The sequence below is a fragment of the Rhineura floridana genome, chromosome 4 (genome assembly GCF_030035675.1).
Source record: "Rhineura floridana isolate rRhiFlo1 chromosome 4, rRhiFlo1.hap2, whole genome shotgun sequence".
Classification (NCBI taxonomy): Eukaryota; Metazoa; Chordata; class Lepidosauria; order Squamata; family Rhineuridae; genus Rhineura; species Rhineura floridana.
In genome coordinates, this window is record NC_084483.1 from 150,259,069 (window position 1) to 150,276,393 (window position 17,325).

At 43.6% G+C, this 17,325-nt stretch overlaps 2 protein-coding genes across 7 annotated transcripts in view; one reads left to right on the forward strand and one right to left on the reverse strand.

Annotated features, from left to right (window-relative positions):
- Positions 1–6,957, reverse strand: part of XPO5 (exportin 5) — a 48,678-nt gene extending 41,721 nt beyond the window's left edge. Inside the window, exons 1-6 of one of the 2 annotated variants that reach the window (XM_061624771.1) lie at positions 6,671–6,957; positions 4,614–4,735; positions 2,940–3,012; positions 2,206–2,343; positions 1,815–1,997; positions 59–85 (exon numbers count right to left, since the gene is read on the reverse strand). In XM_061624771.1, coding sequence (XP_061480755.1) covers positions 59–85; positions 1,815–1,997; positions 2,206–2,343; positions 2,940–3,012; positions 4,614–4,735; positions 6,671–6,775 — 648 coding nt within the window. In that variant the 5' untranslated portion in view covers positions 6,776–6,957. Of the gene's footprint in view, positions 1–58; positions 86–1,814; positions 1,998–2,205; positions 2,344–2,939; positions 3,013–4,613; positions 4,736–6,459; positions 6,529–6,670 lie in introns of those variants that run through there. The other variant, XM_061624772.1, reaches the window with a different exon arrangement.
- Positions 6,958–8,251: 1,294 nt separating this feature from the next.
- The window catches only part of POLH (DNA polymerase eta), a 28,626-nt gene continuing 19,552 nt past the window's right edge, over positions 8,252–17,325 (forward strand). For 2 of the 5 annotated variants that reach the window (XM_061624798.1, XM_061624800.1), the window contains exon 1: positions 8,252–8,736. In XM_061624798.1, the coding sequence (XP_061480782.1) occupies positions 8,600–8,736 (137 nt within the window). In that variant the 5' untranslated portion in view covers positions 8,252–8,599. Of the gene's footprint in view, positions 8,789–17,325 lie in introns of all 5 variants that reach the window. The other 3 variants (XM_061624797.1, XM_061624801.1, XM_061624799.1) reach the window with 3 other exon arrangements.

Genomic DNA, 17,325 nt, shown 5'->3' on the forward strand with positions numbered 1-17,325 from the left:
AACTAAGCACCATTGCTCGTGGAAAAATTGAGGGTTTTTCCGCTGTGGCTCCACTTACTTTTGATTCCTGTGATAGATCCATTTTCTGAAAAAGATAATAAAGAATGAATGAGCTACTGAAGTGTACTTTGGTTTCTCCTTATTAATTCCTCATCCCTTATTAATACCAAATGTATTCCTCTTCAGTGAAACAAGCTGAACAGGCCAAACCGTTACCTCAATTCAATTCCATTTGTTTCCACTTCAAGGGGTGAATCACAGAGTCAAGTGAATTGAAATAGTGTTAATTATTGTTGCCAAAATTAGGGGCTTACATATAACTTCTCTTCCATCCAGAGATGTATAAACAGTAACAGGGTTATCTTGGGTGGTTTCCAGTTCAACAGAGAAAGCTAAGGACCACTTCAACGTTGGGATGGATCCAGAGAAAAACACAAAGAAAGGAGCTGGTGGAAGCTGACTCCCCACCACCACCTCTCCAGAGCTGCTCCTACCAAACACCTCTCTGGAAGGTTGGAGGACCATTGATGGGGTGAGTTTTGGCATGGAAAGGGTGAAGGGATCCCCCAAATTGTGCAGAGGCACCTACTGTGAGTGAGAGCCCCTGCTTCTCTCTGGATCTAACCCAGGATTTTTTTTATCATGCAGATACAGTGCATGCCCTAAAACCATAATATGCGAGGGAGGCAAATGCATGATTGGAAAGTTGCAAGCACCAATATGGAAGAATGCCAAGAAGCCAACAACTAGTCAATTGCAAATTTAGAGGTTTCTACAATTAGCAAAGAATCTCTCCTAAGAAGCCTCAGCATCAGTTCCTACCTCATCTTAAAAAGCATTCAATTAAGAATGTGATCCTAAGCATATTTATCAGGACTTAAATACCAAAGAAATCAATTAGCTTACTTCTGGGTCACATAACTAGGATTAAGTTAACTGATGCAAGCATTCCCAGCCCTCAATTTTTTTAGACAAACATGAGGTTTTATTAAAGGGTCTGTGTAATAACAAACAGGCTAAGTAGCAAAGGGTTATCTGTTGGTAGGCTCCAATCTTCCAAGCTAAGCATGTAGAAAAAAATGCACAGATCTGTCATTATGGTGTCCTTGAGCCTTTCCAAATCTGTTCCATTTCTAGCTAGAAGCAGTGGCCTCGTGAAAGGGACATAGTTCAATGGTAATTTGCTTGGCATGCAGAAGATCCCAGGTTCAATCCGTGACATCCCCAGATAGGACTGGAAATGCCTACAGTCTGAAACCCTGGAGAATTGCTGCCTGTCAGTGAAGACAATACTGAGCTTGATGGAGCAATGGCCTGACTTGCTATAAGGCAGCTTCCTATGTTCCCAAATAAGCATACATTTGAGCACACTTCATACTTTTGATTCAGAAGGTATTAATATTAGGGGATGAGTTGCTCAGGTGAAGAAGGAGCGCCTCTATTGTCTATGGCAAAAGAGGCCTCAATCCATCATAGAAACTAATACATAAGCACCTGCAAACTAGGACCTCATCATCCAATAATATGCATCTTGTACAGATGACTCACCAGCAACTCAAGAGTACTGATAACTAATGCCAATTCTTGCGTCCTAAAACATTGTTTCTTACAGCAAAATCTTAAAGCATAGTAACAGTACTGTTATCTTCCTGGCACAACCGGCTCTTGAAACCCTAAGGACCTCTGATTCTAACTATCAGTGCAATCCTAACCATGTTGACTCAAAAGTAAGTTCTATTGAATTTAATGGGGCTTTCTCCCAGGGCAAGTGGGGTTAGAACTGCAGCCTAAGCCAACAGAAAAGAGACTCTTACCATGCGCCTGTATTTGTTAACATTCTGCTGCAAGGTGTTGAGCAGGAAGCTAAAGATAGTCTCCATGTTCTGGGTGAGAGTTTGTTGGATATCCCGCCGTCGCTGGGCTGGCAACGTCTGGAAGGTCACCACATCTTCTGCCAGGCGCAGAAGTATGAACATTACCAACTCTGTCTGAGTTTCCTAGAGTCCCAGGCAAAACAAAGGGAAAAAATCCAGAAAACAAACCTCATGAGCATAGGAGTAATCTTGAGATCTTTGAAGAACATCTTTGGATTATGCAGAAGGATTGTGTGTATGCAATATATATGTATACTTTGATACAATTATCTCCTACAAAAGGTAAGGCCAGAAAAGATGTAGCAATTTGGTTGTAAGGTGCATATCATACCCCCTGTTTGGAGAGAGTGTTCAGCTCATTTAACATGTCAGGCCAGTGCTGGGGCCATTCACGCTTGATCATTTCTACTACAATGCGAGAAAGAACATCCTTAATGTGACTTTCTTCCTCTAAAATATTCTGGGTACCCTGTAAATGAAAAATTGAAGAGTTACAAGGTAGCAGTTTTAAATCATTCAATACTTATACCACACCAGAAGCTTGCTATAGACATATTCCAGGCAAGAAAACTTCAAGAGAAGTAATATAAACACACCATCCTAGCCTAAACTTGGGAGACTCTGTGAACCCAGACAATGATTACTTTAATAAAAACAGATCTTAAAGTCAATTTCTATGTATCTAAGAGGGGCAATTTACAAGACAGATCAGTAAACTTAAGAAGGATACCAGTTTCAATATTAATTCTTCTCTAAAATGTCAGATAAACTTTTTTAAACAGATCTGATGACTATATTACTGAGTTGTCCCTGAGGTAAGTCCTAAGCTGCATTCCTTACTTGCACACCCCTCACAAACATGATCAGTTTCTGTGTCTTCCATAGTTAAGAAAACTGTAATCATTACACTGATAATAATTTCTTGTCAGTTATAAAGCAACCACATGGCCGAGTCTGGAATGGAACTGAGCTCTGTTTTATGACAGTTACAGCCTTACTTTCCTGGAGTACATTCTACTATGAAAAGTAACTCAGCAGTTTAACTTCATGAACAGCCAGACTCACACTGGATATGAGCCCCATGACGTTGTTCTTCAAATAGACTTTCTCAAGTCGACCCATACTGTTCCATCGGAACCTGCCCAATAAAACACACAGGCATCATCTTTACAATACACTGATAAGTATATCATGCTGATCTTTGCTAACACAGGCAGAACAAGATGGGAATTCACTTCCCTAGCAGATCCATACTACTCTATTGGAACCTGCCCAGTCAAGTACACAGAAGACATCAACGGCGAAAGCTAAAGGGTGTCAGTTTTTTAAGTTTAGAAAAAAGGTGACTAAAAAGGAACTTGATAGGTGTTTATAAAATTATCCACAGTATGGACAGGTGGATAGAGATTTTCTCTCTCTCTCCCTTAACACTAGAATGTAAGGTCATCCAATGATTGGAAATAGATTCAAACTAAGTGGAAAAAATAATTATTCACACAGCACATAATGAACTTATGGAATTCATTGCCACAAGATGTAGTGATGCCCACCAATAGGCAGAACAATCCAAATGCCAGGGAGTTGGCAGAAGGGGGACTAGCAGAGGAGGAGCTGGCAGAAAGCTCCACAGGATCCTTCTCCTGCTTGGGAGCCACTGGCCCGGCTAGATGCCAGCTCCATTAGGAGCTGTGTGCACGAGTCAGCCAGGAAGCACCAGCTTCTACAAATCAGCCTCCCAGAGAGTAAGTGCTCCCCATAGAGGCCGATTATAATCTTTTACTCTGCTGGCCAAAGGAGAAGCGGGACCAGGGGAAGGGCTCTGAACGTAAGGAGGATTCTCATGTAAGTCCCCCCCGCCACTCCTCCCCTATCACGCCCCAGGAACACCCCATTTTCAGGGCTTCTGCTGGCCCTCCGTCCACCAGGCTGGCCATCCCTGGTGGTACTGGCAGGCTCCTGGTGGTACTACAGCTCAGCCATGGTGGAGGGCTGCTGCCGGCAGAAGCCAGCACAGCTGGGGATCTGCAACATCCAATTCACCCCAGCCCGGAGGAAAGGTGAGTTGGATTGCACCCTTAGATGGCTTTAAAAGGGGATTAGACAAATCCATGGAGCATAGGTCTATTAATGGCTAGTTGCCATAACAGCTAAATAGAACTTCCAGGTTCAGAAACAGTATGTTACTGAAAACCTGTTGCTGGGTACCACCAGTGGGAAAGGGCTGCAAGTCTTGCTTGTGGACTTTCAACATGCATCTGCCTGGCCAATGCTGGAAACAGGATGCTGGACTAGATGGGCCTTTGGTCTGATCCATTAAAGCTCTTCTTACAGAATCTGCCATCACCACAGTCCCTTCTGGAAACAGTTTCAGCAATATCGTTCAAATATGGATGTTAATAAGCATGTAAGCAGCACAACTAAGAAAATAGGCAGGAGTCTGTACTATACACACACAAAGTAAGAAGTTGTTAAATTTACTAACAGGAGAGAGGAAGTGGGATCTTCAGACAGCTCAGCAAAGAGAGAAGTGGGATCTCCAGATAGTTCAGCAAAGAGATCAGTCATTAACACAAGATTATGAATTCATCGTTCAGTTTGTCATCACATCTACCCTGCTATACACTGTACAAATATAAACAATGAGAGTTCATTTTCATAACAGCTGCAAGCCTGATTTTCTGGTAGAGAATTCTTGAAAGTTGAAATGTCACAATCCTTGGTTTAAGTGAATTAACTTACTTTACAACATGTTCTAGGATTTGAAGACCAAAGTGTCTGACAATAGCAGTCTGGGTTATCTCTGCCAACTTCAGCCCACAGGGAACACATACTGGACTCTTTTCTTTAAACTCTTCACAGAACTGAAAAGTAGTAAGAGAAGTATTTTAAAGGAAATAAAAACATGGCTATTTATTTATTTTATTTATAGCCTGCCTTTCCTCCAGTAGGCTCAAGGCAACATGCATTGTTCTTCTCCAATCTGTTATCCTCATAACAACCCTGCGAAGTAGCTTAAGCTGAGAGAGAGTGACTGGTCCAATGTCACCCCCCCATGAGTTTCATCGCTTAGTGAGGATTTGAAACCTGGGTCTTCCCAGTCCTAGTTCACACTGCACTACACAGGCTCTAAAAATACCCATCTACCACCCAGAAAATGTAGAGAAAGACGTGAGAAAACCAGTGGCTGGTTCTCAAATAAACTATTATTCAAAAGAAAACTTCCTCTCACTTGTTCTGCGAATGTGGTGACGTTCTTGTTAACGCAGCACAGCATTTGGTACTGTACTGTGCATCAACATAGTCAAAACTTTGAGGCATATAATGGCTTTGAATACAATCATTAGGGTTAATAACCAATAAAACTATGTAGTTCTTACTACTCCCTTTTTCACTTTCTACGTTAATATGTGAAACACATGCACACAGAAATCCCCCCCCCCCAATTTGTGGGGCTAAATGTTTTTGCATGAAAGAACTGATATGCTCTATGACACATAGACGCTATGCCGAAGTCAATTTACATTAGGCCCACTTCAGCTTTCTTTTTGTGGGTCTTCTCTCTCTGTCAGTTCCTTTCTGGTGTCAATTCACAATGCTTGTAACTAAAATCATTCTCCCTTCATTACTTCACATCACCTCTCCTTAACGGCCTATGGTATGCATCGATTTGTTGCTTCCTGCATCAACCTCAAGTTGCTAGATCTTACACTAAAGGCTCTCCGCTATCCCCTACATAAGTCTCTCTTCTCTCTAGTTTCCCTCACTGCTCTCTATGTTCTATTCAGTTCATGTGCTACTAGGCCTCTTTCACTCTCTTTTCCCACTCCTGTTTCAACTCCTGATTCCACATTGGTCCCTTTGTCATCAACATCTTCCCTCTCCTAGCTTAACACTCTCTTCTTCAGAACCCTGCTTCTTCAGTGCCACTCTGGGACTATCCCAGCTTCACCTCGGCTGAAAACAGAAATACAATAAACGCTATTCTACCTCATCTAGGGTTATGTCATCTCCTTTTATTCTAGCAGACTCTTCTGTACACAGTGCAGAGAAACTATATGACAAGTAGAAATTCAACTGGGACAGTTCTACATAACATGCATGGACCTCCATCTATTGTTTCTTTTTTATTTTTGTCCGTGCAGCTGGGCCCTGGGGTGGAGGTTGGAGTCAGAGAAAAGAGGAGGGTGGTACCCCTAAGACTTCTCTGCTACTGCTTTCCTTCACATTTGTTTTGCACATTTAAGATCATATCCCACCGGCATATTCCCCACAGTCCCAGGTCTGTGCAGAGCACTCAGCATGGCGGGCAAAAAGAGTCCAGGGAAGAGACCAGTGACTTTGCTCCTGGGACTCTTCCACCCACTACCCACAGGAAGCCCGGCCATGCGGAATGCTCAACCTGCAATGGAGACAACTAGCCACGTGGACTAGGGCGCGTGAGGGGGCAGTACAGACGTGGGATCGAACATGCTTGCAAAGCGGTTGAGGTTCCAATGGTTATATCCTCTCAAAGGCTGCGTGGTCTGTGGGGAGAAACCACGTGAATTTTTGCGTTGCATACAAAAGGTCCTCAGGTAATACCTACATCTGAACCACCACCACGAGCAGCGGCCGCGGCATGTCCACAGCTGCTGGCCATGTGTTGGTACACATCACGTGACCCTCACTGGTGCCCAGCAGAAAGCTCCCCTGGCCTCGAGCACCCCAAAAGCTACCCAGCGCCAGAGCGTGGTTGGGGCCACCGCGCGCAGCAGGCGAAAGGGCGGAACCCCAGGAAGTCACGAACCCCACGGTACCTTGAGGGCCTCCAGGCGGTATCGCTGAGTGGAGGCCGGGTCCATCATCACTGTGACCGCCTTTACAAGCTGCTCACAGAGGGTGCTCACTGGGTCCCAAGACATAATGGTTAAAGGGGGGGGGAGGAAAGAAAGACGGAAGGGGGAGGAAAGCTGCTGTTGCCTAGGGCAACCACGCACGGGGAGAAGAGAGGAGTAACACCGCGCCGGGTCCGACGACCGAAATAACACAGTGCGCAAGCGCCAATGACCAGGCGACCTTTTTCTTCTCAAGCTTTCTAAACGTCGGCGGTAGACCCCATACTAGCTCTATGATTCGCACATAGAGATAAGATATTTAGAGTAACTCCATAGTCTGAAATTGAACTTTCGGGTTGTTTCCGGCTCTTCCCCTCAGAGAGCTGCCCGTAGAAAACAGTGGAGAAATGAAGGATTTTTTTTTTTTTGCGTTGCGGTGATCGACCCACCAGCGTGACTACTCAGAAATAATAGCAACAAAGACGGGAAAGAGAACATGCTGTTTTTTAATTCTGGTCTTATTTCGTGGGATTTATTTAATTTTTAGTCGTAAAACGTTTTTTAAAAAATCAATTCGGTTGTATGCAAAATGGAACACAAGGGCTCTACATGCGACTGAGTTGGCTGCAAGGGGATACTTTAAGTAGATTGACATTTACTGACACTGGGGGTTGTGGGATGGAGGGGGAGGTTTGGACTGGAAATTATTTTCATTGGACGGACGACAAACTTTGCTGCCACAATCAGCTATAACCTTGCTATTTTCTAGCAGAAAGTCTCACTTCCATAGGAAGAAAAAAGGAGTTCTAAAGAGCCCCGAAGTTAGCTGCCTATTTATGTCTACTTATATGTCTATGTACCCATCGGAACACTAATAATTTGTAAACCCCAAATCCTAATGTAGAGACAGAAAGTTTGTTGCTATGTGCCTTCAAGTCAATTACAATTTATGGCGACCCTATGAATCAGGAACCTCCAATAGCATCTGTCGTGAACCACCCTGTTCAAGTCTGGCTTCCTTTATGGAATCAATCCATCTCTTGTTTGGCCTTCCTCTGTTTCTACTGTTTAGAAAGTTAAGAGTGCTTTTTAACTGAAGTTGGTTCTTCAGGAAGAATGGACACCTCCCACCATTCCTGACCATTAGCTGTAAGGTGGCTGATAGGAGATGGGAGTCCAAAAGTATCTGGAGACAACAGGTTCCCCATCCCTCATCTACATGCAAGTGAAGAGATGCGAGAGTCTCTACTTATTCTGAAAAATTCTGACTTTGGGTTGGGGACTTCTTTTGAGGAGGCAGCAATTTTATAGAATAGTAATTTAGCTATAATCATGGAAGGAGATGCTGTTGCCGAACTGGGACAATAAAACCCCGCGTTTCTCCATTGCCTAGGAGCAGCTATCACTTTTAACTTTCTCTACTAAAGTGATTACAGGACCTGGATGGGATCCCGGAAGTCCAGAGAACAAGCCAAGGATTTGCTAGTCTACAATTTCTATATCTATATTCCTATCAGTTTGGTGGAGATTTGCATCACGGTGTCCCTGAAAAGAATGACATAATCGTAATCTGTGTATCCCGCAGTCCGATTCCCCCCGTGAAGACTACACTTCCCAATATGCACTGCTGAGAATTATGATTTCCCCCCCCCCAACTGTGTTTGAGGAGCGGAGGAAGTTAAAGAGTATGCTGGGAGTCGTATTTCCCTTTCCCCACCTCAGCCGTGAAGGCGGGAATTTTAGTGGTAGAGGGAGCTGAGTTAGTGTCTGGACTGGTGACAGATCAATGCACCCCCCCACCCCCCACATACACACATCTCCGGCCTTCAAGCTGAACCGCTCAGTTCTCGGCCTCCCAGCTAACTCCCGCTTGCCCTTCTCTTTGCGGTTAGTGGTTCCCCGCAGCCCGAGATGTCTCGCGGGCATGAGCGGGTGGTGGCGTTGGCGGACATGGACTGTTTCTACATACAGGTGGAGCAGCGCCTGAATCCCAGTCTGCGTGGCAAGCCCTGCGCCGTGGTGCAGTACAAGACGTGGAAAGGCGGCGGGTACGGAGCTGGGCCTCCTGGACTTGGTCTGCTCCAGTAGCAGAACCAGACGGTAGAATCGCGACGTGCTGGAAGACCTGACTTGCTCCGCTTCAGAGTGCAAGTGGGGGGAGGGATGCTGGGGAAGAGGCCGTGTGTATGTCAGTGGCAGACCGCGTGCTTTGCATCTGATGACACCGAGCTAGATCGCGCAATGGTCTGATTCGATTTTAGGCTAACTAGGTTCCTGTTTTTAACTCCCTCCCCCCTGCTGTCTTTGTTTTTAAATTTCCCGCGAATAAACCACAACAAACGTAATATGTCAGGGAGTAAAATTTAACCACCACCCCACTTCTTGCTGAGCTAGTTTTCTACTTGAAGGGAGCTTTTTCAGCATTAAAAAGCGACCTCCACTTCAGTCATAGAACCATAGAATAGAGTTGGAAGGGGCCTCTAAGGCCATCAAGTCCAACCCCCTGCTCAATGCAGGAATCCAAATCAAAGCATTCCTGACAGATGGCTGTCCAGCTGCCTCTTGAATGCCTCCAGTGTCAGAGATAATTGTTTCCATTATTGTATGGCTGTAACAGTTAGGAAGTTTTTCCTGATGTTCAGTCGAAATCTGGCTTCCTGCAACTTGAGCCTATTATTCTGTCCTGCACTCTGAGACGATTGAGAAAAGATCCCGGCCCTCCTCTGTGTGACAGCCTTTCATGTACTTGAAGAGTGCTATTATGTCGACTTCCGGGAAGGGTGACTTCGCTTGTGCCTGCTTTTGAGACGGACTCCCGCCTCAAAAGAAGCTTATTCAGATATAAATCAGTCAGAACATTTTTTTTTTTGACTGATGAAATTTCTCCCGGGCAGGGAGAAACGTAGAGATCAACCTCAAAAGCCTGTTTTTGTTGGGAGGACTGGATTTCATTAATTTATGAGAAAAGGTCCAGCCAGCAATGCCGGACGGACTTCCGAACAAGCTCTATCTGATTAATGCGATACGTTTATCTTTTCTTCAAAGAGAAAACGGACTAACAGGCAAGCACCCTTCTTTCTATTATTTTTTTTACTTGGTTTAAATTGTTGCAGCAAAAAGAGATTTGTCAAATGAATCAGCTTTAAAGAACTTCTGGGTGAGCTATAACTCTTCTCCGTTATTCACAAAATTAACAGCTTATCTCTGTTTCTATTGCAAAAAGCTGTCCTGGAAGTGCATTCTAAAGATATAAACAGAAGAGGGATTTCTATTCCGATGAACATTATATTGTCTGGGACTATTCTCTTTTTGGTCTATTTTATTTTGACGAATCTGCTTCTTCACGACGCCACTAACTGTTTTGATGCTGGGAACTAAATTTGTTTTGTATTCTTGAACATACAGAGATAAGGCAGGCTGCTCTGTTTATACTGTGATGTCATCAAGCCTGGAATATTAACCCAATTGTTGCTGAAATAGGAAGTGGTTCTTCTTTATTTTTGTTTTGTTTTGTTTCCGTGGTTTTAAAAATGGCAATCAAGAAAGTGGCTGAGAATCTGGAAGTAATTATGTTTCAGAAAATAATGGATGAGATTGAGATAACGAAACAAACCCTGCGACAGGGCAGTAAGGAGCTGAAAATTGAACTGAGCAAAATGACGCAGGAGCTTAAAGAAATAGAGGATCCTGTGAGAGAGGAGAATGAGATCAGAGATGAGAAAAGAAAAAATAAAGGGAAGATACAAGCCCTGGAGATTGGAACAAATGTGGAATTGGAAAAAGATCTGGAGTTTATGGATATTAGAAATAAAATCTACTGTTTGGAATTTAACGTTATCTCTGAAGAAATTAATGAAGATATTAGAGATAAAGTTATCAATGGCTTGGATAATCTTCTGGACTGGAATGACGTGATGGAGCTTGATATAGAGAAAATCTATGGAATTAACTGCAGCCATGTGACAATGGAAAAACTCTCAAGAGATGAGCCAGTGCATTTTGTAAAAAAGAAGAACAGAGATATGATTTTACAACAATATTTCAGCAACTTATTCAGAATTGATGGCAAGAAAATATTTGGGATAGAGGAAATTCCCATCAGACTCTTATTATATGACTATGGTTATGACAGCAAGATTATTATGGAATACTGATAATGGAAGATTGGACACTGAAATTACTGGACTTAACAGGACTATTGAAGATGGAAGATGGAATTAATATGGATAATGGAATAATGGCTATTGAAATTATTGGACCTAACAGATTTTGATGAGATGGATTAATCGATATGTTTATTTGGACTATGGTTATGACAATAAGATTATTATTATTATTAACGAGATGGATTAATCGATATGTTTATTAGGAGAAAAATTGATAGATATATTTCTTAAAGAATTGAAACCTCTCTTTGACTTTTTTTGGAAAGAATAAAGTAATGTTTATGAGATTTGATGATTAATTAAGATAACTACTGGAGGAAAGTGATTTTATAATATAATTTAAGAGACAGGATTGTTATATATTGTAGACCTATAACTGATTTGATCTGCGACAAATGGGAAGTCAACATTTTATTTTTTTGTTTAATCATTTTTGTTTTGTTTTGTTTTTTGTCTTTGAATGTTTTATGATTTTGTTTTGTATGTTTTATGAAAATTTGAATAAAAATTATTGTAAAAAAAAAAAAGAAGAGTGCTATTATGTCTCCCTTCAATCTCCTCTTCTCCAGGCTAAACATGCCCAGTTCTTTCAGTCTATCTAGGGCTTGGTTTCAAGTCCCCTGATAATCCTTGTTGCCCTCTCTGAACCTGTTCCAGTTTGTCTGCATCCTTCTTGAAGTGTGGAGACCAGACCTGGACGCAGTATTCAAGATGAGGCCTAACCAGTGCTGAATATAGGGGAACTAATACTTTGCGTGATTTGGAAACTATACTTCTGTTAATGCAGCCTAATACAGCATTTGCCTTTTTTGCAGCCACATTGCACTGTAGGCTCATATTCAGCTTGTGATCAACGACAATTTCAAGATCCTTGTCACATATCGTTTTAGTATCTTATAACTGTGCATTTGGTTTCTTTTTCCTAAGTATAGAACTTTGCATTTATCCTTGTTGAATTTCATTCTGTTGTTTTCAGCCCAATGAATTTTGTTTCTGTCTTCCACAGTATTAGCTGTGCCCACAATTTTGTATCATCTGCAAATTTGATAAGCATGCTCTGTACCTTCTCATCCAAGTTGTTAATAAAAATGTTGAAGAGCACTGGGCCCAGTACCGAGCCCTGTGATATCCAACTTGTTACTTCCGCCCAGTTTGAGAAGGAACCATTGATAAGCACTCTTTGAGTACAATTCTGCAGCCAACTGTGGATCCACCTGACAGTTGTTCCATCCAGCCCACGTTTAGCTAGCTTGCTAATCAGAATATCATGGGGCACTTCGTCAAAATCTTTGCTGAAGTCGAGGTATACTATGTCCACAGCATTCCCACAGTCTTCAAGGCAGGTTACCGATAAAAAAACAAGATAAGATTAGTTTGGCAGGATTTGTTCTTCATAAATCCATGTTGGCTCCTAGTAATCACTGCATTGTTTTCAAGGTGCTTACAGATTGACTGCTTTATAATCTGCTCCAGAGTTTTTACATGGATTGATGTTAGGCTGACTGGTCTGTAGTTCCCCAGTTCCTCCTTTTTGCCCTTTTTGAAGATAGGAACAACATTAGCTCTCCTCCAGTCATCCGGCACTTCACTAGTCCTCCACGATTTTGTAAAGATAATAGACAGTGGTTCTGAGAGTTCTTCAGCCAGTTCCTTCAATACTGATGCAGTTTATTGGTCCCTGGAGATTTGAACTTGTTCAAAGTGATTAGGTATTCCTAATCAATCTCAAGCTCCAATCCTGCCCGTTTAACTTCACGTTTGCCAGGAGGGTCATAGACCCTTTTTTGGGAGAAGACTCAGCCAAAGTAGGAATTAAGCACTTCTGCCTTTTCTTTGTCATCTGTTATTGTTTTGCCATCCTCATTGAGTAGCTGTGCCACTATTTCCTTTCTCTGTCTTTTACTGTGGATGTACCTGAAGAAAGCTTGTTTTGTTGCTTTTAGCATCCCTCGCTAACCTCAGCTCATTCTCAGCTTTAGCCTTCCTGACACCATGCCTGCAATTCCGTGATACCCGCCTGTATTCTTCCTTTGTGGCTTGGCCTTCTTTCCACTTCCTGTATGTGTCTTTTTTTGTTTTCAGGTCATCTCTAAGCTTTTTGTGAAGCCACATTGGCTTTTTCTGCTGTTTTCCCCCTTTTTCCCTTGTTGGAATTGCTTGCCATTGCGCTTTTAGAATTTCCTTTTTTAGAAACTCCCACCCATCTTGGGCTCCTTTTCTCATTAGGGTTGCTTGCCATGGAACCATACTTACAATTGTTCTGAGTTTATTAAAATCAGCTTTCCTGAAGTCTAGGGTGTGTGTATGGCTACTCTCAGCTTTCGCTTCTGTTAAAATCAAGAATTCAAGTATGGTGTGGTCACTTTCCGCCAGAGTTCCCATAACTGCCACTTCATCCACCAAATCGTCTCTATTGGTTAGAATCAAGTCCAGGATAGCTGACCCTCTGGTTGCTTCCTCCACTTTCTGCAGGAGAAAGTTATCTCCAACACAAGTCAGAAATTTCATTCTGAAATAGTACTGTCCATTTGAGCTCATTGTGCTGCATGTGTGTAACATAAGAACATAAGAAGAGCCTGCTGGATCAGGCCAGTGGCCCATCTAGTCCAGCATCCTGTTCTCACAGTGGCCAACCAGGTGCCTGGGGGAAGCCTGCAAGCAGGACCCGAGTGCAAGAACACTCTCCCCTCCTGAGGCTTCCGGCAACTGGTTTTCAGAAGCATGCTGCCTCTGACTAGGGTGGCAGAGCACAGCCATCACAGCTAGTAGCCATTGATAGCCCTGTCCTCCATGAATTTGTCTATCTTCTTTTAAAGCCATCCAAGCTGGTGGCCATTACTGCATCTTGTGGGAGCAAATTCCATAGTTTAACTATGCGCTGAGTAAAGAAGTACTTCCTTTTGTCTGTCCTGAATCTTCCAACATTCAGCTTCTTTGAATGTCCACAAGTTCTAGTATTATGAGAGAGGGAGAAGAACTTTTCTCTGTCCACTTTCTCAATGCCATGCATAATTTTATACACTTCTATCATGTCTCCTCTGACTCACCTTTTCTCTAAACTAAAAAGCCCCAAATGCTGCAACCTTTCCTCGTAAGGGAGTCGCTCCATCCCCTTGATCATTCTGGTTGCCCTCTTCTGAACCTTTTCCAACTCTAGAATATCCTTTTTGAGATGAGGCAACCAGAACTGTACACAGTATTCCAAATGCGGCCGCACCATAGATTTATACAACGGCATTATGATATCGGCTGTTTTATTTTCAATACCTTTCCTAATTATCGCTAGCATGGAATTTGCCTTTTTCACAGCTGCCGCACACTGGGTTGACATTTTCATCGTGCTGTCCACTACAACCCCGAGGTCTCTCTCCTGGTCGGTCACCGCCAGTTCAGACCCCATGAGCGTATATGTGAAATTCAGATTTTTTGCTCCAATATGCATAATTTTACACTTATTTATATTGAATTGCATTTGCCATTTTTCCGCCCATTCACTCAGTTTGGAGAGGTCTTTTTGGAGCTCTTCGCAATCCCTTTTTGTTTTAACAACCCTGAACAATTTAGTGACATCAGCAAACTTGGCCACTTCACTGCTCACTCCTAATTCTAGGTCATTAATGAACAAGTTGAAAAGTACAGGTCCCAATACCGATCCTTGAGGGACTCCACTTTCTACAGCCCTCCATTGGGAGAACTGTCCGTTTATTCCTACTCTCTGCTTTCTGCTTCTTAACCAATTCCTTATCCACAAGAGGACCTCTCCTCTTCTTCCATGACTGCTAAGCTTCCTCAGAAGTCTTTGATGAGGTACCTTGTCAAACGGTTTTTGAAAGTCTAAGTACACTATGTCCACTGGATCACCTCTATCTATATGCTTGTTGACACTCTCAAAGAATTCTAGTAGGTTACTGAGACAGGACTTTCCCTTGCAGAAGCTATGCTGGCTCTGCTTCAGCAAGGCTTGTTCTTCTATGTGCTTAGTTAATCTAGCTTTAATAATACTTTCTACCAGTTTTCCAGGGACAGAAGTTAAGCTAACTGGCCTGTAATTTCCGGGATCCCCTCTGGATCCCTTTTTGAAGATTGGCGTTACATTTGCCACTTTCCAGTCCTCAGGCACGGAGGAGGACCCGAGGGACAAGTTACATATTTTAGTTAGCAGATCAGCAATTTCACATTTGAGTTCTTTGAGAACACTCGGGTGGATGCCATCCGGGCCCGGTGATTTGTCAGTTTTTATATTGTCTATTAAGCCTAGAACTTCCTCTCTCGTTACCACTATTTGTCTCAGTTCCTCAGAATCCCTTCCTGCAAATGTTAGTTCAGGTTCAGGGATCTGCCCTATATCTTCCACGGTGAAGACAGATGCAAAGAATTCATTTAGCTTCTCTGCAATCTCCTTATCGTTCTTTAGTACATCTTTGACTCCCTTATCATCCAAGGGTCCAATCGCCTCCCTAGATGGTCTCCTGCTTTGAATGTATTTATAGAATTTTTTGTTGTTGGTTTTTATGTTCTTAGCAATGTGCCCCTCAAATTCTTTTTCAGCATCCCTTATTGTCTGGTCTGGGGAATAGTCATTTAGAATATCTAGAAATTTTGCTTCTTTGTCATGACTGGAACACATATGCGGCCAGTCTATGTCCGGGTAGTTGAAGTCACCCATTACTACCACATTTCCTAGTTTGGATGCTTCCTCAATTTCATATCTCATCTCAAGGTCTCTCTGAGCATTTTGATCAGGGGGACGATAGATCATTCCCAGTATTAAGTCCCTCCTGGGGCATGGTATCACCACCCACAACGATTCTGTGGAGGAGTCTGCCTCTTTTGGGGTTTCGAGCTTGCTGGATTCAATGCCTTCTTTCACGTATAGAGCGACTCCGCCACCAATACATCCTTGCCTGTCCTTCCGATATAGTTTATATCCAGGGATAACCGTATCCCACTGGTTTTCTCCATTCCACCAGGTCTCCGTTATGCTCACTATATCAATGCTCTCCTCTAAGACCAAGCACTGCAGTTCTCCCATCTTGGTTCGGAGGCTCCTAGCATTAGCGTACAGGCACTTGTAAGCAGTGTCTCTCTTCAAGTGTCTTTGGCACTTGTGGTTTGGCCTGTGGTAATTTTGCTGTTCTGAATTTATATGCTGTGCCCCTGCTCTCACAATGCCTACTTCTAGGCCTACCCCTTTTAAAATTTCATCATTTCTTTGGTTTTTATCCCAGGGGGGAGGTTTATTCCGAACCGGACCTTTCTCAGCTCCTGTTGGGTTTCCCCCCTCAGTCAGTTTAAAAGCTGCTCTGCTACCTTTTTAATTTTAAGTGCCAGCAGTCTGGTTCCATTCTGGTTCAAGTGGAGCCCGTCCCTTTTGTACAGGCCCGGCTTGTCCCAAAATGTTCCCCAGTGCCTAACAAATCCAAACCCTTCCACCCGACACCATCGTCTCATCCATGCATTGAGACTGCAAAGCTAGGTCTGTCTGGCTGGTCCTGTGCGTGGAACCGGTAGCATTTCAGAGAAAGCCACCTTGGAGGTCCTGGCTTTCAGCATCCTACCTAGCAACCTAAATTTTGCTTCCAGGACCTCACGGCTGCATTTCCCCATGTCGTTGGTGCCAACGTGCACCACGACCACTGACTCCTCCCCAGCACTGTCTACCAAACTATCTAAACGACAGGCAATATCCGCAACCTTCGCACCAGGCAGGCAAAACACCTTGCGGTCAACACGCCCATCACACAACCCACTGTCTATGTTCCTAATGATCGAATCACCCACTACAAGGATCCCTCCACCCCCTGGAGATATATCCTCGGCACGAGAGGATAGCTGCTCATCCCCCAAGGAATGGGTCCCTTCTAAGGGATCGTTTCCCTCTTCCTCAGCTGGATGCTGTCCTTCCCCGAGAACATCGTTGTCCATGATAGCAGGAGAGCTATCATCGTTGGAGTGGGACACAGCTATAACGTCCCTGAAGGCCTCCTCCACACACCTCTCTGCCTCTCTCAGCTTTTCCAGGTCCGCCACCTTGGCCTCAAGGAAATGAAGTCGTTCCCGGAGAGCCAGGAGCTCATTGCACCGAGAGCACACCCACGACTTCTGTCCAACAGGCAGATAGTCGTACATGCTGCGGGCGGTGCAAAACACTGGAAAGCCCCCACACCCCTGCTGACTTCTTACCTGCATAGTTTTGTTTAAGGTTTATTACGTCAATGGGTTGGAGACTGCGGTTTAGTTGAGGTCAGGGAACAGACGGGCAGAGTGGGGGGCCCTGGCCTCCTCGCCCTGCTGCCGAACTCGCTCTCCACCTACATATCTCCTACCCAGTGGGGGAATATGATTTGTTTTTGTTTTTTCTTGACTCACTTCAATGGTTTCTAACTTATTTCAAAGAGCAAATGTTCTCACTCGGCTGGCTCCCAGTTCAGCCCAGCGCTCCCAAGGGTCCTCTGGACCCTAAACCAACTG